Consider the following 24,514-nt stretch of genomic DNA (forward strand, 5'->3'; position numbering starts at 1 on the left):
AAGCAAGGCGCGCAGAGATTGTATGATTCGACAGCAAGTGTTGGTGAGAGAAACACTGGCAGATGATTGAGAGCAAGTTGTCAGCTTCCTTTGCCACTGCATGTTGAATGGCTCCTCGATCTTCGCTGGCACTGCATTATCCCAGTGCATCCCAATGAAGACATCAACCACTCACCAGTGACTTTATAAATGTGATGTGGAGATCATAGAATCCTACAGTGCAGAAGGAGGCCATTCGGCCCATCGAGGCTGCACCGACCACAATCCCACCCAGGCCCTATCCACATATCCCTACATATTTCACCCACTAACCCCTCTAACCTATGCATCCCAGGACACTAAGGGGCAATTTAGAATGGCCAATCAACCTAGCCCGCACATCTTTGGACTGTGGGAGGAAACCGGAGCACCCGGAGGAAACCCACGCAGACACAGGGAGAATGTGCAAACTCCACACAGACAGTGACCCAAGCCGGGATTCGAACCCAGGTCCCTGGAGCTGTGAAGCAGCAGTGCTAACCACTGTGCTACTGTGCCAGCGTTGTGCCAGCGTTGGACTGGGGTGGGTACAGTAAGAAGTCTCACAACACCAGGTTAAAGTCCAACAGGTTTATTTGGAATCACGAGCTTTCGGAGTGCTGCCCCTTCATCGGGTGAGTTTATTATAAAATAAACATCCTCAATATTCATGTACCAAAACGGAGTATTTGTGGGTTGGAAAATCACTGTGGTGTTCGGATCAAGATCCAATAGAACAACATTCAAAAAGAGAAACCTGTTAAAACTGCCAAGATGGGGGGAAACTGGTGCCAATTATTAAAAGGATTCTCCCAAACCCACAGGAGCAAAGGTAAGAGAATTGGAACAAACACACAAATGCCACAGCTCCAGCAATTACTTAATGCCACTTTGCTCATTTTTTTTTACAAGAAAATATACTTTTTGTGCATCACTGAGTAAATAAATTAGCGTTGCATTCAATGTTAAAATGATTTCCTTTATTGCAGTGATGGAATGAAGCGTTACAAAGCATTGTCTCAACAGACAACAGTTGCGAGAAAATACTTTTATCTCCTCTTGCTACATGGATGAGCACTCTTCCTCAGTGACTGACTTCAGTTGGCGCTTGAACAGACAGCACGATCGGTGAACAAAGAACCTGACTGCAAATCCACAGCGAGATCGAATTCTCCCTCCACAATTCATGAACCTGTGAGGCTTCCAACTGAAATTAATGTTGACAGTCTCGGTCTAGTTCATAGCAAATCCAGGTCTGCAATGCCAAGTGTTATATGGTTCTGCGCTCAACCATCAGTCAAACTCTTTAAGAGGTGCCGAGGAATTATTTAGCGTTGGGAATTAGAATGACACACCATGATGTAGGCACTGGGAGATCCCAGATTCAATCCCTGGTCTGTGCCTGCCTCAGTGTAAACCTGTCAAACTGTGCAGGTTTCACCCCGCCCCTGAACTTCATGGCCAAACGATAAGAATCAGCCGGCCCTGTCACAGCTCCACCAGGGCTTTGCTGTGCATTCAGCTGCAGTGAGTACACTGATGAGGAGGTAGGTTTAGAAAACAAATTCAGGTATCTAATTTATCTCGCTGTCAAGCGCTCACTCACTCTGGGTGAATGGTTGTAAGTACAAGCACTGGATTGGGGGAGGGAGACGTGTTTCTCTTCATGCCCACTGGGTAATCACTCGCCAGTTAGTGAGGATGCAGTGCTGCTGGCCTGTTATTAGCAATTCAGGCCCAGTCAGGAATATAAATTGAGCGCCCTGTGGTGCCAATGATCAGTCAGAAGGTGGCCCATTGGGAGGTGAGGGATGATTGTATTCGCACCAGGTCATGGTCCCAACTGGACTAGGCAGCAGATTGAATTGTTACAGGTCCTTTCACATTGAAGTAGCTTCGCTGTGATGGGTGGGAGGATTAATAATTACAACATTTTCAACATTACAAGACCCCCATTGCAATTTCATTGACAAGCTTTCATTCCCATCCCAGCAGCAGAGATGCTGGCTCACTTTTAGGTGGGCTCTTCGTTCTGGATGAACGAGGCGAGTTCATTAGACAGTCTGAAACGCTGACCATTCCAGTGGAAGTGCGATGGTGGGCTGTTCTCGGGGCTGCTGGCAGCGTATTCAAAGTGAGGACTGAGTTCAAAGGCCAGGGAAGACTTGACCAGCCCCACGCTGCCTGACCTCTCCGGGGCTGGGTGATAGACCCGCCCGTTCTCCGGCATGAACAGCCTCTCGGGCTCAAACCGCACGGCCAACTTGTCACCACCCCCGCAGTAGGACAGCAGCTCTCCCTCCAAGCCCTCCCCTTTAATCAGGTGTGTGAACACAATGGGCAGATCATCACAGCGAACAAAGTTCCGCTCGCGTCCGCACAGCGACACGTAGGGGAATTCCTGGTAGCGGCCAGTGGAGTTCTTCCTGAGTTGCTTGAAGAAGAAAACAAGGAACTGTTTATCTGTTTGATAACCAATAGAGAGAACAGTTCAATTAAATGGAGGGGAATTTCCACCAAAATGCTGTAAGACAGATAGTTACCAAGAAACACAGTATAGGATTCAGGAAAAACTTCAGGAGAATGTGGAACTCACTAACACAACGAGTGGTTGGGGCAAGTAATATAGATATAGCTAAGTGGAAGTTACATAAATACATGAGGGGGGAAGGAATAGGACATGGTGATAGAGTGAGATGAGGTAAAGCAGGGGGACGCAGTGGCATAGTGGTATTGTCACTGAACTAGTAATCTAGAGACCCAGGTTCAAATCCCACCATCTCAGATGTTGAAATTTGAATTCAATAAAAATCTGGAATTATAAGTCTAACGATGACCATCAAACCAATGTCGATTGTTGTAAAAGCCCAGCTGGTTCACTTTCCCCTTTAGGGAAGGAAACCTGCCATCCTTCCCCGGCCTGGCCGACATGTGACTCCAGACCCATAGCAATGTGGTTGACAGAGTGGTGAAGAAGGCATGCTTGGTTTCATTGGTCAGAACATTGAGTACAGGAATTAGAATGTCTTGCTGAAGTTGTACAAGACATTGGTAAGGCCACACTTGGAATACTGTGTACCATTCTGGTCACCCTATTATAGAAAAGGATATTATTAAACTAGAAAGAGTGCAGAAAAGATTTACTAGGATGCTACCAGGACTTGATGGTTTGAGTTATAAGGAGAGGCTGGATAGACTGGGACTTTTTTTCCCTGGAGCATAGGAGGCTGATTTTATAGAGGTCTATAAAATAATGAGGGGCATAGATCAGCTAGATAGTCAATATCTTTTGCCAAAGGTAGGGGAGTTTAAAACTAGAGGGCATAGGTTTAAGGTGAGAGGGGAGAGATACAAAAGGGTCCAGAGGGGCAGTTTTTTCACACAGAGGGTGGTAAATGTCTGGAACAAGCTGCCAGAGGTAGTAGTAGAGGCGGGTACAATTTTGTCTTTTAGACAAACTGTTTAGACAGTTACATGGGTAAAATGGGTATTCAGGGGTGTGAGCAATTGGGATTAGCTTAGTGGTTAAAAAAAGGGCAGCATGGACAGGTTGGACCGAAGGGCCTGTTTCCATGCTGTAAACCTCTGACTCTAAACTGCCCTCTGAAATAGCCCAGCAAGCCACTCAGTTCCAGGGCAATTAGGGATGGGCGCAGTGAGCAACACCCATGAATATGAAAAAAAATTAACTGTGCTCTAATTTCTCCCTTGATGGTGCAGGGCTACTCAAACAGCTCGAGGACACCTATCAGTTTTATACGTCTATATAAGCTTTATAAGTTTATTTATTAGTCACAAGTAGGCTTACATTAACACTGCGATGAAGTTACTGTGAAAATCCCCTAGTCGCCACACTCCAGCACCTGTTCGGGTACACTAAGGGAGAATTTAGCATGGCCAATGCACCCTAACCAGCACATCTTTCGGACTGCGAGAGGAAACTGGAGCACCTGGAGGAAACCCATGCAGACATGAGGAGAATGTGCATTTCCTGCACATTTCCTTATTATCGCTCAGCACTAGAAATTCAGTTTTCACAGCTCAGAAAAGCTGATCCTATTTTCACAAAGATTTGTTTGCTGATTTATCCTGTTTGGATTTTGTGGACATGGCGGTCTGAGTGTGGCAGGGCTATACCTGGTACTGTTGCTTCCTAGTGGATCAACCCTGAATTAACACCGGGTTACGTTAGCATCAGCAGCTTGGGATGAATGCCAACTCATGAGAAAGTGTTTTTCAATGTCACGCGCCACACAGAGTTCCATGGAATGTAAAAATGCAGCCAAAAAATAAAGATGCCGCCCCCCTCCCTTCTTATGTTGCTGATGAACACTGTATGGTGTGGAACCCATCCATGTTTAATGCCCCATCGAAAGTGATCTGCTGTCTCAGGAGTCTCACTCTCGCCTGAGTCAGAGTTTTGTTGGTTTGCGGAGGGTGGATCAGTAACAGGGCTCCTTTAAAGATTGAGCTTACAGTGAAAGATAAAAAAAATCTCAAAGAGACTGAATGGTAGATTTGTTAGAATTTCAACTCTCGCCTCTAGACCTCGGCTTTCATTTGGCTCAGGCCAACTGGCTGAAGAACACCTCCCATCAAAGACTGATTTTATTTTACTTAGGAGTGTCACAGATTAAACACCAATTCTTGCTCCAACTCTATAATCTATTATAATGCTGTCAGTTGTGAAGGGAATATTAACATGGGAAATAGGGAGTTTATAGCTTTTCTAAGGATGGAGCTATTGGTGAACAGAGTTTTAGTCCTTCATCTAAATGGTAACACTTAACATACAAGAGCTGGATGAAGAGCCTAGCTGTTAAAGGCAGAAATATGTTAACTCCTAAGAATTGGCAGTATTTGCCATAAGGGACAAGATTTTTTTTTGGAAGGGATTTCTTTTTAATTGCTTACACACGTGAGATTCAGGACAATTTTCACCCTATATTTTTAGAAAGCAGTGACTGAATATTTGTTAGAACATGCTCAGTAAAGAACATATATTCACATCTGTACTCCCCACAGAGATTCCTGCCATGTTCTAACTGTACTGGAAGAACTTGGCTCGGGGTGCAGCAAGTTCTGGAGCACAAGTCTTCAGTACTATTGCCGGAATATTGTCAGGGCCCAGAGTCTTTGCAGTCTGCAGTCCTGTGTTGTAGCTTCACCAGGTTGACACCTCATTTTTAGGTATGTCTGGTGTTTTACCTGGCATACCCTCCTGCACTCTCCATGGAGCCAGGGTTGATCCCCTGGCTTGGTGGTAATGGTGGAGTGGGGGATATGCTGGGCCATCAGGTTACTGATTGTGATCAAGTACAATTCTGCTGCTGCTGATGGTGACAGTAAGTGGTGGAATTTGAATTCAATTAAAATATGGAATTAAAAGTCTAATGATGACCATGAAAGCAATGTTGATTATTGTAGAGTCCACAGTCTTGGCATACCCAGGTCATTCCGCCATCCCTTGATATCATAGATCAAAGAAACCCTACAGTGCAGAAGGAGGCCATTCGGTCCATCGAGTCTGCACCGACCACAATCCCACCCAGCCCCTATCCCTGTAGCCCCACTTATTTACCCTGCTAGTCCCCCTGACACTAAGGGTCAATTGAGCATGGCCAATCAATTTAACCAGCACATCTTTGGACTGGGGGAGGAAACTGCAGCACCCGGAGGAAACCAACACAGACACGGGGAGAACGTGCAGACTCCACACAGACAGCGACCCAAGCTGGGAATTGAACCTGGTCCCTGGTGCTGTGCGGCAGCAGTGCTGACCACTGTGCCACCCTGTATCATGCAGAGTGAATTCAATGGCTGCAGACTGACATCTGTGATGCTGGGGACCTCCGGAGGAGGCCGAGATGGGTCATCCACTCAGCACCTCTGGCTGAAGATTGTTGCAAATGCTATTTGCACTGATGTACTGAATTCCCCCATCATAGAGATGGGGATATTTGTGGAGTCTCCTCCTCCAGGGAGTTGTTTAATTGTCCACCATCATGCACAACTGGATGTGGCAGAACTGCAGAGCTTAGAGCGGATTTGTTGGTTGTGGGATCAGTTAGCTCTGGTAACAGTATGTTGCCTCCACTGTCTAAAATGTATTGTAGTTTCAATATGATGGCATCTCATTTTTAGGTATGCCGAGTGCACACACTCCTCAGTGAACTAGGGCTGGTCCCCTGGCTTGATGGTATTGATAGGTGTTATGTAGTAGTATGTCTAGGTGTCGTCAAGAGATTTCAGACTTTGTTAGGAACAAAAGGTATTTCTTGAATAAGGGACGCTTAGTTGAGGGGTTTGCAGTCCTGATGCTCTGGTCCTTGCATGCTTACTACATGGCTTCCAGGTGTATTCTCTGCCCAAGAGAGGATTCCACCCTCTGGGGTGATTACCCATTCTTGGTTCCCCTTGGTCCTCTTCTGTTGTGCTGTCTTAAAGAGACAGGCACCACAATCACTACAGTAGAGTGGGAGATATGCTGGGCCATGAGGTTACAGATTGTGGTCGAGTACAAGTCAGCTGTTGCTGACGGCCTACGGCACTTCATGGATACCCAGATTTGTTCTACTGATTTAACTCAGTGGTAGTGCCACACAACATGATGGGAGGTAGCCTCAGTATAAAGATGGGACTTATCACCACAAGGACTGCGGGGTGTTCATTTCTACTAATATTGTAATGGACAGAAGCATCTGCAACAGTTAAGGACCTGAGGGTTCATGTGGATAGATCTATCTTTGAAGATGGCAGGATATATTGAGAGAACAAAACATATGGGATTTTAAACTTCATAAATAAAGATATTCAGTAGAGCTAGAATGAAGGGACAAGGGTTAAAAACAAGGGGTCTTTGATTTAAGATGGAGCTGAGGAGAAAGGCTGGCTTGCTCTGTCAACACCACATCTTCCCCAGAGAGCAGAGGAGGCAGGGTCATTGAATAAGGAAATCAAAAGGATGGGGGTGGGAAGGAAAATAGAGTTCAGGCCATAACCACATCAGCCAAGATTTCAATGAATTGCAGAGCAGGCTGGAGGGGCCGAATGGCCTACTTCTGCTCCTAATTCGTCTGTTTATTTTTACAAGGGCAGGGAAGTCATGCTGAACTTTGTTAAAGCTCTGGGGAAGCCACAATTAGAGCATTGTGTCCAATTCTAGCCACTACACTTTAGGAAAGATGTGAATGTCCTTGAGAGGGTGTCGAGGAGATTTACTAAAATAGTTCCAGGGATGATGGAAATTAGCTACAAGGTTCAGTTGGAGCAAAGTAGATTTAGGGGAGATCTGACTGTGGTGTACAAGGTTGTGATAAAGGGAGACAAAGAACTGCTATTCCCATTAGCTGATCACACAAAGACTAGCAAACATAGATTTAAGGCTTTAGACTTGACATACATGGGAGATGCGAGGAAAAATTTCTTTACTCAAGGTAATGAGCTGGAAATCAATGCCTTACAAAGGTGGTGGAAATGGGATGAAGCCTGCTTTCAAATGGAAATTGGATGGGCACTTGAGAGAACTAAACTTGCGGGACTTGAGGGAATAGGACTGATTGGATTGCTCTAAGAGAGCCAGCATTGACTCACTGGGCCGAATAGCCTCCCTCATTACTGCAATGGGTTACGGGCATTGCTGGCAAGGCCAGCATTTATTGCCCATCCCTAATTGCCCTTGAACTGAGTGACTTGCTGGGCCATTGCAGAGGGCAGTTAAGGAGTAATCACATTGTTGTGGCTCTGGAGTCATGTGTAGGCCAGACCAGGTAAGGACGGCAGATTTCCTTCCCTAAAGGGCATTGGTGAATCACAATCAGTGAGACTTTCACAGTCACCCTTATTGAGACTCGCTTTATATTGCAGCTGGATTCATTGAATTTAAACTCTACCAGCTGCCGTGGAGCTGTAGTTTGAGATTACTAGTCCAGTGACATTACCACGACACCATCCCCCATTATGTAAAGACTCTGAGTCAGGGGATTGCCGTCCCATATTGTAATCCTAGGCATGTGAATTCTTACATGGCACACATAAGGAGATGCTTCATATCATAGGAGTTTTGATCTGCTTATGAAAATTACATGTTTTGTGAACACAACAGATGTGAGATGTAACTGTCCATGTTATCTGATTTTTGCATGACAATTTTTACTTCTCAGTTCCAGCTAAAACCACAACGTCTCCTGTGAGAGAATAACACTCACCTTTAAAACACGTAATGAAATTTTTCACCTTTGTGTCATCAAGGAAGAGCTGTAAAGAAACACAGGACAGGTGTCAACACATCTCACACAGAGAAACACAGGACAGTGTAAACACGTCTCACACAGTGGAACACAGGACAGTGTCAGCGCGTCTCACACAGAGAAACACAGGACAGTGTCAGCACGTCTCACACAGAGAAACACAGGACAGTGTCAGCGCGTCTCACACAGAGAAACACAGGACAGTGTCAACACATCTCATACAGAGAAACACAGGATAGTGTCAACACATCTCACACAGAGAAACACAGGATAGTGTCAACACATCTCACAGAGAAACACAGGACAGTGTCAACACATCTCATACAGAGAAACACAGGACAGTGTAAACCCATCTCACAGTGAAACACAGGACAGTGTCAACACATCTCATACAGAGAAACACAGGATAGTGTCAACACATCTCATACAGAGAAACACAGGATAGTGTCAACACATCTCACACGGAGCAACACAGGATAGTGTCAACACATCTCACACGGAGCAACACAGGATAGTGTCAACACATCTCACAGTGAAACACAGGACAGTGTAAACATGTCTCACAGTGAAACACAGGACAGTGTCAACACATCTCACACAGAGAAACACAGGACAGTGTCAACACATCTCATACAGAGAAACACAGGATAGTGTCAACACATCTCACACAGAGAAACACAGGATAGTGTCAACATATCTCACAGAGAAACACAGGACAGTGTCGACACATCTCATACAGAGAAACACAGGACAGTGTAAACACATCTCACAGTGAAACACAGGACAGTGTCAACATGTCTCACAGTGAAACACAGGACAGTGTCAACACATCTCACACAGAGAAACACAGGACAGTGTCAACACATCTCATACAGAGAAACACAGGACAGTGTCAACACATCTCATACAGAGAAACACAGGACAGTGTCAACACATCTCACACAGAGAAACACAGGACAGTGTCAACACATCTCACACGGAGCAACACAGGACAGTGTAAACACATCTCACACAGAGAAACACAGGACAGTGTCAACACATCTCACACAGAGAAACACAGGACAGTGTCAACACATCTCACACGGAGCAACACAGGACAGTGTAAACACATCTCACACAGAGAAACACAGGACAGTGTCAGCATGTCTCACACAGAGAAACACAGGACAGTGTCAGCACATCACACACAGAAAAACACAGGACAGTGTCAACACATCTCATACAGAGAAACACAGGACAGTGTAAACACATCTCACAGTGAAACACAGGAGTGTCAACATGTCTCACAGTGAAACACAGGAGTGTCAGCACGTCTCACACAGAGAAACACAGGACAATGTCAACACATCTCACACAGAGAAACACAGGACAGTGTAAACACATCTCATACAGAGAAACACAAGAGAGTGTAAAACGTCTTACACAGTGAAACACAGGATAAGTGTCAACAAGTCTCACACAGCAAAACACAGGGCAGTGTCAACACCATGTCTCACACAAGAAGACCATACATACTGCATGCCACAGATATTCCAGACTCGGAATAGATTCCCTCACTGAGATATTCCACATTTGGAAGGGATTCCCTCTCCTGAGTAATGTTCAATACTTTATTTTCTTAAAGGAAAATTAATGTCCCACCTAGCCTTTCCCTCTTCATTAAGGAGTTGTGCTGCATTGAGTTAGAAAGAATGCAAGACAGAGAAACAGGCCATTTGGCCCAACTGGTATTTTTCCTTTCAGACCGTCTTGAACCTACTATCACGATAGTGTGCTTTCCATCCTCCTGTTTGGCCTTATCTTCCCCTTAAATGCTCTATGTTATTCTTTCAACAGCTCCTTGTGGCGGCAAATCCCACATTCTAACCACTCTCTGAGTAAAAATACTGCTTTAAGAACAAATTTCATCCAGCCTTTCCCCAACCCCCACAACAAGCTGGGCTTCTTCCTCCAACTTTGCATGGTTTTCTTTAAGTTTATTTCTTAGTGTCACAAGTAGACTTACATTAACACTGCAATGAAGTTACTGTGAAAATCCCCTAGTTGCCACACTCTGGCGCCTGTTCGGGTACACTGAAGGAGAATCTAGCACGGCCAATGCACCCAACCAGCACGTCTTTCAGTCTGTGGGAGGAAACCAGAGCACCCGGAGGAAACCCACGCAGACACGGGGAGAACATGCAAGCTGGGAATCGAACCCGGGTCCCTGGCGCTGTGAGGCAGCAGGGCTAACCACTGTGCCGCCATAACAAGGTTTTGCCTTGTTAGGAGCTCCCGTGTGCTGAATAAGAGACAAAAGAACAGACATGGAGCAGGGTCAAAGTAGGCAGCAACTGTACATCAGAATGAGATAGTAAGAAAGGCAAGTTAATGACTGGTTTTGGGAGGAAGGAGGGGAGGGCACAAAACAAGAGGTGTGAAAGAAAAGGAGATTGATTGAGTGGCGAAGGAAGGGAGTAACAAACCCTGACAGGTGCTGTCAAAAGAAGAAAGAGATGAACTAACGTGTCAGAAAGCCTGGCAATCAAAGCAGATAATCATTGGAGGCAGATGACATGTTCACTATAACAGGATGATGCTAAAAGACTAGCTCCAGACCGTTCTGCATCTCTCTGAACGAGGCTACTGGGAAATTAAGTCAATCCCAGTGCTGGCCACTTGTCTCTGTCCCTCCCTTTCCTTGGCTGATGGTCCAGAACACAAAGGGCTAAATCCAGAAGTCAAGTTTATTCAAAAGATTACACATTTTGGCAGCCTTTGGGTGGTTAGCTCTGTGTCGGGTGGCAGCTGGCGTGAGTCGAGAGGTCTCCCTCAGACATGATCTCTGCCCCATTGGCGGTCGGGGACGATGGTGGGCCGAGAAGGGGGGGCAGGATTCGCCAACCAGGGTTTATTCTGGATCCTTGCCTCGGGCGGGTGAACTTTCCTCCTCAGCTCGCCTCTTGCTCATGTCCGGGGTCCTTGATTTTTTTTTATTCATGGGACATGGGCATCGCTGGCTGGCCTGCATTTATTGCCCATCCCTAGTTGGCCTTGGAGGGCAGTTGAGAGTCACCCACATTGCTCTCTGTCCAGGTTCTCCCACAGCTCTTACTGTTTTTTACCCCTCCCTTTACACATGCTCTTTCTCACATCGTTTATTGCTGTTTCTCTTCCCGCACCAAATGGTGCGCAAGGCAGACTTCCATCTGAGTCCACAGCTAGCTTTGCTGGAACAGGTCATGATGCCTGTCGCCAGAGGGGCGCCACTCCACATCAAGGATGGCTGACCAAAAGTCTCTCTCTGCTTTTACTGCCTGCCTTTGGTGTGTTGGAGGGATTTTGCAGGTTGACAAACTGAACCTGTTTGGTAGCGTTACGAATACACCTTCCATGACCATCAGGTCCTGCAAGTTGATCTTTCTCTACACCCTAGCTATGACTGTAACACTACATTCTGTACTCTCTCCTTTCCTTCTCTATGAACGGTATGCTTTGTCTGTATAGCGCACAAGAAACAATACTTTTCACTGTGTGCTTTTCTCTGTGACAATAATAAATCAAATCAAACAATTAATGGTCCTGGGCTGGGACTCAAACCCAGAGCTTCTGGCTCAGAAGCTAACCCACTGCAAGACCCCCTTTGGACATTGCAATTTAAAAAAATTAACACTAACTACAATGTCTAGGAGGTTAAAAGTTACATCTAAGAGTCCTTCTAATCCTTTCATGGGATGTGGAGATAATTGGCAAGGCCAGCATTTGTTGCCCATCCCTAATTGTCCTGGAACAGAATGGCTTGCAAGGCCATTTCAGAGAACCAAACACATTGCAGTGGCTCTGGAGTCACACGTAAGCCATGGGATGGGAGATTCCCTTCCCTAAAGGACATTATTGAACCAGGTAGGACTGTATGAGAATCGATGGTTATTATTACTGAGATCAGCTTTCAATTCCAGATTTTATTAATTGATTGGACTGAAATTTCACCAGCTGCCGGGGTGGGATTTGAACCTGTGCTCCCAAAACATTAGGCCGGTCCTGTGGATTACTGGCTGGGTCACATTCCCACTACACCAGCATACTGTATTCGCACTCTGTAAATAAAGAAGAATGGAAGATACATTTACACAATTAGGATGTCCTGAGATAATGGAAATCACTAAGTGGTTTTGAAGTACGGACACTGTGGCAACCAACACGTGCACAGCAAGATCCCACAACAATGAGATAACACCCACCACGGCTGCTTCAGATGCTGGTTGAGAGATAAATGTTGCTAAATACACACTGGGGCTGGAGATTACTCGATCTGCTCTTCTTCTAAAAGCCCTGTGGGATCTTTGGTGTCCACCAGAGAAAGTCTACAAGGAGCCTTTGCTGAACATCTCCATCCCAATGGCCTTGAAGCCCCCTTCCCTGGAGTGCCAGCCCAGTTTTTTGTGCTCACGTGTCTACAGCAGGGCTTAAACCTTCTGATTCAGAGTCAAGCATGCTACCCACTGAGCTACAGTTGACACCTGATACTGAAGGTTCTCCCAGAGTCTTATTCCCAATAGGTTTGAGTGCGTCTTAGTTTATAGAGACAGGCAGATCATATCATGGTGCAATATTTATTAGCCTGGTTTTAATGTGCAGTGTACAAACTGCTGTGTCTCTTCAGTAGCACACTGCTAGTCATGGACAATGCTTAGATCAGTTAGAGGCTAATCAGTTAGAGCAGATGCTCAGGTCAATGAGAGGCCAGACTGCTTTCCCATCTCTTTAAATACAACCACTGAAGTTGCTTTAAAAAGTCACTGTGCCTACATCAATACAGTTACAGACTAGATTTACAAATACTTTGTTCTTATGTATACACATATTCACTCAGTAGCACAGAACTTGAATCTTGCTGAAAAGAGAAACATGTTGCCAAAGCTTTTCATCTTGCACTCATCATGCCAAACACAAGAATACCAAATTTCAAACAATCACAACAATTTATACTACAGGAGAAAAGGGTGCTGATTTGTTGGAAAGTTGACTCTGATTGGCTGAGACGTTGCCATGGAGAAAGTAAGCTCTCCAAGCTCCTGGGTAATTCAAAAAATGTGCAAGGCTTGAACATATTCCTTTTGTTTGCAGAGAATGGGTCTCTATGCATGAACATATGGCACTTCTAGTGAGCATAAATGAGCCATGTTACAAGTTCGACTGATTATTTTAAATGGGTTATTAGTGTAGCGGTTAGCACTCAGGATTGTCCAACAAGTGCTGCCCAATTGCAGAATCATATCAAATAGTCCAGGTTTTGTTTTCATTTTGCATGTGTGGGCTGATTGAGTGCAAACAGTACTCTCCTTATTATGAACAAATGAAGGGACATGCCATTTAATTTGACCCCTGGGATGTACGGCCTACATACCTGGCATCACACCAGCACTGAAATATATACAAGCTTGGCAGAATTTTGCACGTCTCACAGTGCCACACTCAAAGTTTGACAGACACAATTGTGAGTTAGCTATCCATCTGTACAATATTCATAACCCAAGGGTTTACAACCCATTAAATTAAATTGAAGCTCAGCCACTGGAATGAAATGGGCCTGCTCAGTTTGGCACAACCTGGTTCCCAACAGCAATGAGACAAATGACCAGATAACCTATTTTAGATATGGGTTCAATGTGAGCCAAACGTAATGGGTGAAGAAACACAAGGCGTGTCCAGATGAGAAATGAATGGCTGGATGGCAGTCGTTGGAATGCCAAGGAAGGAAGAAAACTAGAAAAACAAAACACAAAAAAATGGAAGCAGAGTATATGGTCTTAAATTGTGGAACTGTCGGCCTTCCGCCCACCCCCTGCCCCACCCCACCTGCCCTATGTTGTTGTACAGGAAGTGCTGCTGGTTAGGAACAGACTGAAAGCAAAACCTAGAGCACAATTCCTCTCCCCTTAGTGTGACATTAGACGCCCACTGGAATATAACTTCATGATATATTCATAAGCACGGGTTAAAGTACATTAATTGCCTCTAACCCCCAGTTTAAAACAATAAGAGAGATTGAGGGACCCCATTAGATGCAAATCTCCCTCATATAGTGTTGATGTTCAGTGATAATTCACGCTGCCCATTTAATGAATGGAAGATGATGCAGCAATGTTCTGCTGCTGCAGCTTTCTGGAGATGCAGAGCGACAGCAACCTCTACTGGCAGAAGAAGACACTGCACAGCTCATGGTGAAAGAGCAGGTGGTTCAAACACCTCAAGAATTTAACATTGATAAGGAGGTGTTGAGATAGGTTAACTGTGCTATAAGGCACCAGGACTGATGAGATGCATCCAAGGTCACTGCGGGAAGTGAGAGTGGAAATTGCAGAGGCACTGGCCATTATTTTCTCATCTTCCTTAGACTCAGGAGTTATGTCACCCTTGTTCAAAAAAAGGATTTAAAGTCCAACAACAGCAGGGCAGCCATTTTACCCTCAGTGGTGGAGAAGCTTTTTGAAGCGTTAACTCAGGAAAAAATTAATAGTCACGTGGGCAACTGTGAATTAAGGAAAGAGAGCATGGATTTGTTAAGGGAAAATCATGTTCCACTAACTTGCTTAAATTTTTTGATGAGGTAACAGAGAGGGTTGTTCAGGGTAATGCTCTTGATGATTTCCAAAAAGTGTTTGATACAGTGCCGTATGACAGATTTAATTAAAAGTTTATTTATTTGTGTCACAAGTAGGCTTACATTAACACTGCAATGAAATTACTGGGAAAATCCCTTTTAGCAATTAACTAAAAGTTGCTCTTATCATTGGGTGAAGTTTAATTGCAGCTTTAAAACAGGAGGTTTACAGGCTCTCAGCTGAAGCTAGTTAATTAGACAACAGTTTAAATCCAGGTTCAGAAGTTTTGAGTGAGGGGAAGGCTCCTTCAGTGCTGCCTTGTGCATTAGAGTGCAGCCAGAACAAAGAAAATTACAGCATAGGAACAGGCCCTTCAGCCCTCCAAGCCTGCACCGACCATGCTGCTCAATTTAACTAAATCCCCTACCCTTCCGGGGACCATATACCTCCATTCCCATCCTATTCATGTATTTGTCCAGATGCCCCTTAAAAGTCACTATCGTATCTGCTTCCACGACAAAGAACAAAGAAAATTACAGCACAGGAACAGGCCGTTCGCCTTCCAAGCCTGCACCGACCATACTGCCTGACTTAACTAAAACCCCCTACGCTTCTGGGGACCATATCCCTCGATTCCCATCTCATTCATGTATTTGTCAAGATGCCCCTTAAAAGTCACTACCGTATCCGCTTCCACTACCTCCCCCGGCAGCGAGTTCCAGGCACCCTCTGTGTAAAAGATCTGCCTCGTACATCGCTTTTAAAACTTGCCCCTCGCACCTTAAACCTATGCCCCCTAGTAATTGACTCTTCCACTCTGGGAAAAAGCTTCTGACTATCCACTCTGTCCATGCCTCTCATAATCTTGTAGACTTTATCAGGTCACCCCTCAACCTCCGTCGTTCCAGTGAGAACAAACCAAGTTTCTCCAACCTCTCATCATAGCTATTGCTCTCCATACCAGGCAACATCCTGGTAAATCTTTTCTGTACCCTCTCCAAAGCCTCCACATCCTTCTGGTAGTGTGGCGACCAGAATTGAACACTATATTCCAAGTGCGGCCTCACTAAGGTTCTATAAAGCGTCAACATGACTTCCCAATTTTTAAACTCAATACCCCAGCCAATGAAGGCAAGCATGCCGTATGCCTTCTTGACTACCTTCTCCACCTGCATTGCCACTTTCAATGACCTGTGTACCTGGACACCCAGATCCCTTTGCCTATCAATACTCCTAAGGGTTCTGCCATTTATTGCATATATTTCCTATCTGTATTGGACCTTCCAAAATGCATTACCTCAAATTTGTCCGGATTAAACTCCATCTGCCATCTCTCCGCCCAAGTCTCCAACTGATCTGTATCCTGCTGTATCCTCTGATGGTCCTCATCGCTATCCGCAAATCCACCAACCTTTGTGTCGTCTGTAAACTTACTAATCAATCCAGTTACATTTTCCTCCAAATCATTTATATATATTACAAACAGCAAAGGTCCCAGCACTGATCCCTGAGGAACACCACTTGTCACAGCCCTCCATTCAGAAACGCACCCTTCCACTGCTACCCTCTGTCTTCTTTGACCGAGTAAGAAGTCTCACAACACCAGGTTAAAGTCCAACAGGTTTATTTGACCGAGCCAGTTTTGTATCCACCTTGCCAGCTTATCACTGATCCCATGCGACTTCACCTTCTGCACCAGTCTGCCATGAGGGACCTTGTCAAAGGCCTTACTGAAGTCCATGTAGAAACATCCACTGCCCTACCCTCATCAATCATCTTCATCACTTCCTCGAAAAACTCGATCAAGTTCGTGAGACGTGACCTCCCCTTCACAAAACCATGTTGCCTCTCACTAATACGTCCACTTATTTCCAAGTGGGAATAAATCCTGTCTCGAAGAATCCTCTCCAATAATTTCCCTACCACTGCTGTAAGGCTCACCGGCCTGTAATTACCTGGATTATTCTTGCTACCCTTCTTAAACAAAGGAACAACATTGGCTATTCTCCAATCCTCTGGGACCTCCCCTATGGCCAGTGAGGATACAAAGATTTCTCTCAAGGCCCCAGCAATTTCCTCCCTTACCTCTCTCAGTATTCTGGGGTATATCCCATCAGGCCCTGGGGACTTGTCTACCTTGATGTTTCTCAAGAACCCCAATACCTCCTTTTTGATCTCAACATGACTCAAACGATCTACACATCCTTTCCCAGACTCATCATCCACCAAGTCCTTCTCTTTGGTGAATACTGACGCAAAGTACTCATTTAATACCTCGCCCATTTCCTCTGGCTCCACGCATAGATTCCCTCCCTTGTCCTTGAGTGGGCCAACCCTTTCCCTGGCTACCCTCTTGCTCTTTATATATGTGTAAAAAGTCTTGGGATTTTCCTTAATCCTGCTGACCAATGCTTTTTCATGACCCCTTTTAGCTCTTCTTACTCCTTGCTTAAGTTTCTTTCTACTTTCCTTGTATTCCACACTTGCTTCGTGTGTTCCCAGCCTCCTAGCTTTGACAAATGCTTCCTTTTTGTCTTTGACTAGGCTCACAATATCTCTCGTTATCCAAGGTTCCCAAAACTTGCCATACTTACCCTTCATCCTTACAGGAATGTGCCAGTCCTGAAACCCTATCAACTTACACTTGAAAGCCTCCCACATGCCAGATGTTGATTTGCCCTCAAACATCTGCCCCCAATCTACATTCTTCAGTTCCTGCCTAATATTGTTGTAATTAGCCTTCCCCCAATTTAGCACCTTAACTTGAGGACTACACTTATCTTTATCCATCAGTACCTTAAAGCTTACTGAATTGTGGTCACTGTTCCCGAACTGCTCCCCTACTGATACATCAACCACGTGGCTGGGCTCATTCCCCAATACCAGGTCCAGTATGGCCCCTTCCCTAGTTGGACTATCTACATACTGTTTCAGGAAGCCCTCCTGGATGCTCCTTACAAACTCTGCCCCATCCACGCCCCTAGCACTAAGTGAGTCCCAGTCAATATATGGGAAACTAAAATCTCCCACCGCAACAACCCTGATATTTTTACACCTTGCCAAAATCTGCCTACACATCTGTTCCTCAATCTCCCGCTGGCAGTTGGGTGGCCCATAGTAAACCCCCAACATTGTGACTACACCTTTCCTATTCCTGAGCTCTACCCATATTGCCTCGCTGAATGAGCCCTCCGAGGTGTCCTCCCGGAGTACAGCTGTGATATTCTCCTTAACCAGTATTCCCCCACCCCTTTTACATCCCCCTCTATCACGCCTGAAACATCTATATCCTGAAATGTTGAGCTGCCAATCCTGTCCTTCCCTTAACCAAGTCTCTGTAATGGCAACTACATCAGTTTCTAGTACTAATCCAAGCTCTAAGTTCATCTGCCTTACCTGTTACACTTCTCGCATTGAAACAAATGCACTTCAGTCCACCACACCCTCTCTGATTTGCAATCCCACCCTGCCTGCTGTTTCTCTGAGTCTTACTGGCCCGACTCTCTCGTTCCCCTTCAGCTAATTCACCTTTGCCAAACTAGTTTAAATCCCCCCGTGTGACACTACCTCCTCTGACAGCGAGTTCCAGGCACCCACAACTCTCTGTGTAAAAAATCTGCCTCGTACATCTCCTTCAAACCTTGCCCCTTAAACCTTTGCCCCAGTAATTGACTCTTCCACCCTGGGAAAAAGCTTCTGATTATCCACTCTGTCCATGCCCCTCATAATCTTCTATCAGGTCACCCCTCAACCTCCGTCGTTCCAGTGAGAACAAACCAAGTTTCTCCAGCTCTCCTCATAGCTAATGCCCTCCATACCAGGCAACATCCTGGTGAATCTTTTCTGTACCTTCTCCAAAGTTCCCACATCCCTCTGGTAGTGTGGCGACCAGAATTGAACACTATATTCCAAGTGCGGCCTAACTAAGGTTGTATAAAACTGCATCATGACATGCCAATTTTTAAATTCAATGCCCCGGCCGATGAAGGCAAGCATGCCGTATGCCTTCTTAACTACCTTCTCCACCTGCATTGCCACTTTCACTGACCTGTGTACCTGTACACCCAGACCAGAGGGTGAAGAATGTAGTGTTACAGTCATAGCTAGCGTGTAGAGAAAGATCAGTTTAATATAAGGAGGTCCATTCAAAAGTCTGATGGCAGCAGGGAAGAAGCTGTTCTTGAGTTCGTTAATGTGACCTGAGATTTTTGTATCTTTTTCCCGACGGAAGAAGGTGGAAGAGAGAATTTCCAGGGTGCGTGGGGTCCTTGATTACGCTGGCTGCTCTTCAGAGGCAGCGGGAACGGTAGACAGAAACAATGGATGGGAGGCTGGTTTGCGTGCTGGACTGGGCTACATTAACAACCCTTTATAGTTTCTTGCGATCTTGGTCAGAACAGGAGCCATACCAAGCTGTGATACATCCAGAAAGAATGCTTTCTATGGTGCATCTATAAAAATTAATGAGAATGTAGTGGGTATGCTGAATTTCCTTAGCCTCCTGAGAAAGTAGAGACATTGGTGGGCTTTCTTAACGATAGGTCAGTGTGGAGGGACCAGGACAGGTTATTGGTGATCTGTACACCGAGAAACTTGAAGCTCTTTAAAGTTAAAGTTTATTTTTTAGTCACAAGTAAGGCTTACATTAACACTGCAATGAAGTTACTGTGAAATTCCCCTAATCGCCACACTCCGGTGCCTGTTTGGGTCAATGCACCTTACCAGCACGTCTTTCAGACTGTGGAGGAAATTGGAGCACCTGTAGGAAACCCACACAGACACGGGGAGAATGTACAAACTCCACATAGATAGTGACCCAAGCTGGGAATTGAACCCAGGTCCCTGGCACTGTGAGGCAGCAGTGCAAACCACTGTGCCACCTTTCTTGACCATTTCCACTTCATCCCTGTTGATGTAGACAGGGGCATGTTCTCTACTACGTTTCCTGAAGTTGATGACTATCTCCTTCGTTTTGTTGACATTGAGGGAGAGATTATTGTTGTCGCACCAGTTCACCAGATTCTCTATCTCTTTCCTGTACTCTGTCTCATCATTGTTTGAGATCCGAGCCACTACAGTGGTGTCGTCAGCAAACTTGAAAATTGAGCTGGAGAGGAATTTAGCCTCACATTCATAGGTGTATAAGGAGTATAGCCAGGGGCTGAGGACACAGCCTTGCGGGGCTCTGTTGTTGAGGATGATCATGGAATAGGTGGCACTGCCTATCCTTACTGATTGCACTCTGAGTTAGGAAGTCTAGGATCTAGTCACAGAGGGAGGAGCTGAGCTCTAGGCCACGGAGTTTTGAGATGTATTTTGTTGGGATAATGGTGTTGAAGGCTGAGCTGTAGTCAATAAATAGGAGTCTGACGTAAGTGTCTTTGTTATCCAGGTGTTCCAGGGTTGAGTGTAGGGCCAGAGAGATGGCGTCTGCTGTGGACCTGTTGCGGCGATGGGCAAACTGTAGTGGATCCAGGCAATCTGGGAGGCTGGAATTGATTTGTGCCATGACTAACCTTTCAAAGCACTTCATAATGATGGATATTTGTGCCACTGGGATAGGGTCCAACTGCTTAAAGTATGTTCACAATATGTATCCTTCGAGCATCTCTATTGTTCCAGATCTCGAAGTCTCTCGGAACACAAGCTTTTGAATAGCATACTCACTACTTCCAAGTATAGTAGCTTTCTTCCAAGTAATTCTTAGCGACTTTGTGGTGGGAATAATTATAGTTCAGAGGAGGCACAAAAATTAAGACTGGGTCTCCTCTAACCTGAAGGGACGTGACTGAATGAGGGAACGTGTACAAAGTATTTCACTGTATGCATATGGTTCTATTTCTTTATTTATTAGTGTCACAAAAGTCAGCTTATATTAACACTGTAATTAAGTTACTGTGAAAATCCCCTAGTCGCCACACTCTGGCGCCTGTTCGGGTAACACTGAGGGAGAATTTAGCACGGCCAATGCACCTAACCAGCAAGTCTTTCAGACCGTGGGAGGAAACCGGAGCACCCAGAGGAAACCCACGCAGACACAGAGAGAACGTGCAGACTCTGCACAGTGACTCAAGCCGGGAATTGGACCCGGGTCCCTGGCGCTCTGAGGCAGCAGCTCTAACCACTGTGCCACCATGCCGCCCTATGTTTATAAAGTTCCAGGGTTTAATACTTAATGAGTCCTATTTACCAGCTCCTGGGATTTCAACTGACATTTACCTGGCCTTGGAAATTTTAAATCAAAATGTAGCTGGTTTCTGAGATATCTATACTAACAATATTTACTTGGTCTTTTCATGTTAATACTTACCAAGTTCCAAGTATTTACACCACAATTTGCCATTTTGATCAATATTTATTGGTTTCCGTACATATTAATATTTCTTTGTCACCATACATTTGTGTCAATGTTCCCAGAGTCATAGAGGTTTACAGCATGGAAACAGGCCCTTCGGCCCAACTTGTCCATGCCGCCCTTTCTTTTTTAAAACCCCTAAGCTAGTCCCAATTGCCCGCATTTGGCCCATATCCCTCTAGACCCATCGTACCCATGTAACTATCTAAATGCTTTTTAAAAGACAAAATTGTACTCGCCTCTACTACTACCTCTGGCAGCTTGTTCCAGACACTCACCATCCTGTGTGTGAAAAAATTGCCCCTCTGGACACTTTTGTATCTCTCCCCTCTCACCTTAAACCTATGCCCTCTAGTTTTAGACTCCCCTACCTCTGGGAAAAGATATTGACTATCTAGCTGATCTGTGCCCCTCATTATTTTATAGACCTCTATGGGATCACCCCTCAGCCTCCTATGCGCCAGAGAAAAAAGTCCCAGTCAATCCAGCCTCTCCTTATAACTCAATCCATCAAGTCCCGGTAGCATCCTAGTAAATCTTTTCTGCACTCTTTCTAGTTTAATAATATCCTTTCTATAATAGGGTGACCAGAATTGCACACAGTATTCCAAGTGTGGCCTTACCAATGTCTTGTACAACTTCAACAAGACATCCCAACTCCTGTATTCAATGTTCTGACCGATGAAACCAAGCATGCTGAATGCCTTCTTCACCACTGTGTCCACCTGTGACTCCACTTTCATGGAGCTATGACCATGTATCCCTAGATCTCTTTGTTCTGTAACTCTCCCTAATGCCCTCCCATTAACTGAGTAAGTCCTGCCCTGGTTCAATCTACCAAAATGCATCACCTTGCATTTATCTAAATTAAACTCCATTTTAAACTCCAAATTAAACTCCCAGGTTCTGGGATTTATGATAACTGGGTGGCCCTAAGAGTTTATTTTTATATTTACCCAGATTTTATTTGTCATGCCCCAGGCAGTGTGCATTGCGATAAAAAATAATCTGTTATTTAGCTGGACGTTGGGATTATATTAAATATCTACCTTTGCGGGGTTTTTATACTGATGCTTCCCCTAGTCTCATAGTGTTTATGTTGATATTAATCCAGCCCATATTTCACAAGCATTTATAGTTAACTGTCCTGGTACAACCTATTCCCCTCAATTCAGTTGTTTCATTCCAGTTATTGGATCATGAATTTTCTGAACACAAAATTCACACTTTGCTGTGATTTGTGACGTTTAGTTCAAATTATTGGCTAATTGATTTAGTGCAAGAAAATGATTTTGAATCAACAATAAACATGATTCTTACTGGCTGTATTTGTGTCTTGATGTATGCTGAGAGATATGGATAGTGACCCGCTCTCTGGGGGGTATATTAGTAGTAAGAAGTTTAACAACACCAGGTTAAAGTCCAACAGGTCCAACCTGGTGTTATTAAACTTCTTACTGTGTTTACCCCAGTCCAACACCGGCATCTCCACATCATGGTTATATTAGTATGCACAGAGCTCAGCCTTTTTTGGTAACATTTACGATCTCTCAGGCTGGTGAGTACTCTCGTCATGAGCACTAATGATCCAGCCATCCTCTGTGGGTTTGTATTGTTATTTACCTGCTCTCTGGGGGGGGGGGGGGGGGCTTATGGATATTTACCCGCTCTCTGGGGATTTATGGATATTTACCCGCCCTCTGGAGGGGGTTTATGGATATTTACCCACTCTTTGCGGGTTTCTATGGATATTTACCCGCTCTCTGGGGGTTTATGGATATTTACCCGCTCTCTGGGGGTTTATGGATATTTACCCGCTCTCTGGGGGTTTATGGATATTTACCCGCTCTCTGGGGGTTTATGGATATTTACCCGCTCTCTGGGGGTTTATGGATATTTACCCGCTCTCTGGGGGTTTATGGATATTTACCCGCTCTCTGGGGGTTTATGGATATTTACCCGCTCTCTGGGGATTTATGGATATTTACCCGCTCTCTGGAGGGGGTGGTTATGGATATTTACCCACTCTCTGGGGGGGTGGTTATGGATATTTACCCGCTCTCTGGGGGTTTATGGATATTTACCCGCTCTCTGGGGGTTTATGGATATTTACCCGCTCTCTGGGGGTTTATGGATATTTACCCGCTCTCTGGGGGTTTATGGATATTTACCCGCTCTCTGGGGGTTTATGGATATTTACCCGCTCTCTGGGGGTTTATGGATATTTACCCGCTCTCTGGGGGGTTTATGGATATTTACCCGCTCTCTGGGGGTTTATGGATATTTACCCGCTCTCTGGGGGGGTTTATGGATATTTACCCGCTCTCTGGGGGTTTCTATGGATATTTACCCGCTCTCTGGTGGTTTCTATGGATATTTACCCGCTCTCTGGTGGTTTCTATGGATATTTACCCGCTCTCTGGGGGTTTCTATGGATATTTACCCGCTCTCTGGGGGTTTCTATGGATATTTACCCGCTCTCTGCGGGTTTCTATGGATATTTACCCGCTCTCTGCGGGTTTCTATGGATATTTACCCGCTCTCTGCGGGTTTCTATGGATATTTACCTGCTCTCTGGGGGTTTCTATGGATATTTACCCGCTCTCTGCGGGTTTCTATGGATATTTACCCGCTCTCTGGGGGTTTCTATGGATATTTACCCGCTCTCTGGGGGTTTCTATGGATATTTACCCGCTCTCTGGGGGTTTCTATGGATATTTACCCGCTCTCTGGGGGTTTCTATGGATATTTACCCGCTCTCTGGGGGTTTCTATGGATATTTACCCGCTCTCTGGGGGTTTCTATGGATATTTACCCGCTCTCTGCGGGTTTCTATGGATATTTACCCGCTCTCTGCGGGTTTCTATGGATATTTACCCGCTCTCTGGGGGTTTCTATGGATATTTACCCGCTCTCTGGGGGTTTCTATGGATATTTACCCGCTCTCTGGGGGTTTCTATGGATATTTACCCGCTCTCTGGGGGTTTCTATGGACACTGACCCTGATCCCGGCGGTTTACCTGTCCCTGATGGTCGATGTAGTAGAAATACTCGCGGATCCGGGGCTCGGGGCTCTGGCCTTGGCGGTAACTCAGGTAGCGGGACACGGTGAGGAGGAAGCTGCGGCCGGAGCCCAGGAAAGGCCGCGCCATCCCCGCAGCCTGGACTCTGCCCTGCGGCCGCCACCTTTCCCCTTTCCCCTTTCACCGTTGCCAAGGGTTGCGCGTTGCTAGGGTGGTCATGGTGGTGGCCGGCCCGTCGCTGAAATCCCCCCGAGTGGAGAGCAGGTGCCAGTCCTTTGGTTCCGC

At 45.4% G+C, this 24,514-nt stretch overlaps 1 protein-coding gene across 1 annotated transcript; it reads right to left on the reverse strand.

Moving 5' to 3' along the window:
* Window positions 1-983: 983 nt before the first annotated feature.
* c2h8orf82 (chromosome 2 C8orf82 homolog) lies at window positions 984-24,514 on the reverse strand. The gene is made up of 3 exons (XM_078231305.1): window positions 24,227-24,514; window positions 8,226-8,274; window positions 984-2,481 (listed from the first exon to the last, which is right to left on the reverse strand). Exons 1-3 carry the CDS (start codon window positions 24,356-24,358, stop codon window positions 2,033-2,035), a joined length of 630 nt encoding a protein of 209 aa, XP_078087431.1. The 5' UTR covers window positions 24,359-24,514; the 3' UTR covers window positions 984-2,032.

This window comes from Mustelus asterias, chromosome 2 (assembly GCF_964213995.1).
Source record: "Mustelus asterias chromosome 2, sMusAst1.hap1.1, whole genome shotgun sequence".
Lineage (NCBI taxonomy): Eukaryota > Metazoa > Chordata > Chondrichthyes > Carcharhiniformes > Triakidae > Mustelus > Mustelus asterias.

Excerpts from the sequence above, each read along its gene's own strand:
- c2h8orf82 (XM_078231305.1), bottom strand. The coding sequence starts at position 24,358 with ATGGCGCGGCCTTTCCTGGGCTCCGGCCGCAGCTTCCTCCTCACCGTG. Across the intron at positions 8,275-24,226 it reads ACATCGACCATCAGGGACAG|CTCTTCCTTGATGACACAAA; the intron begins GTAAACCGCCGG and ends GTTTCTTTACAG. Across the intron at positions 2,482-8,225 it reads TTTCATTACGTGTTTTAAAG|ATAAACAGTTCCTTGTTTTC; the intron begins GTGAGTGTTATT and ends GTTATCAAACAG.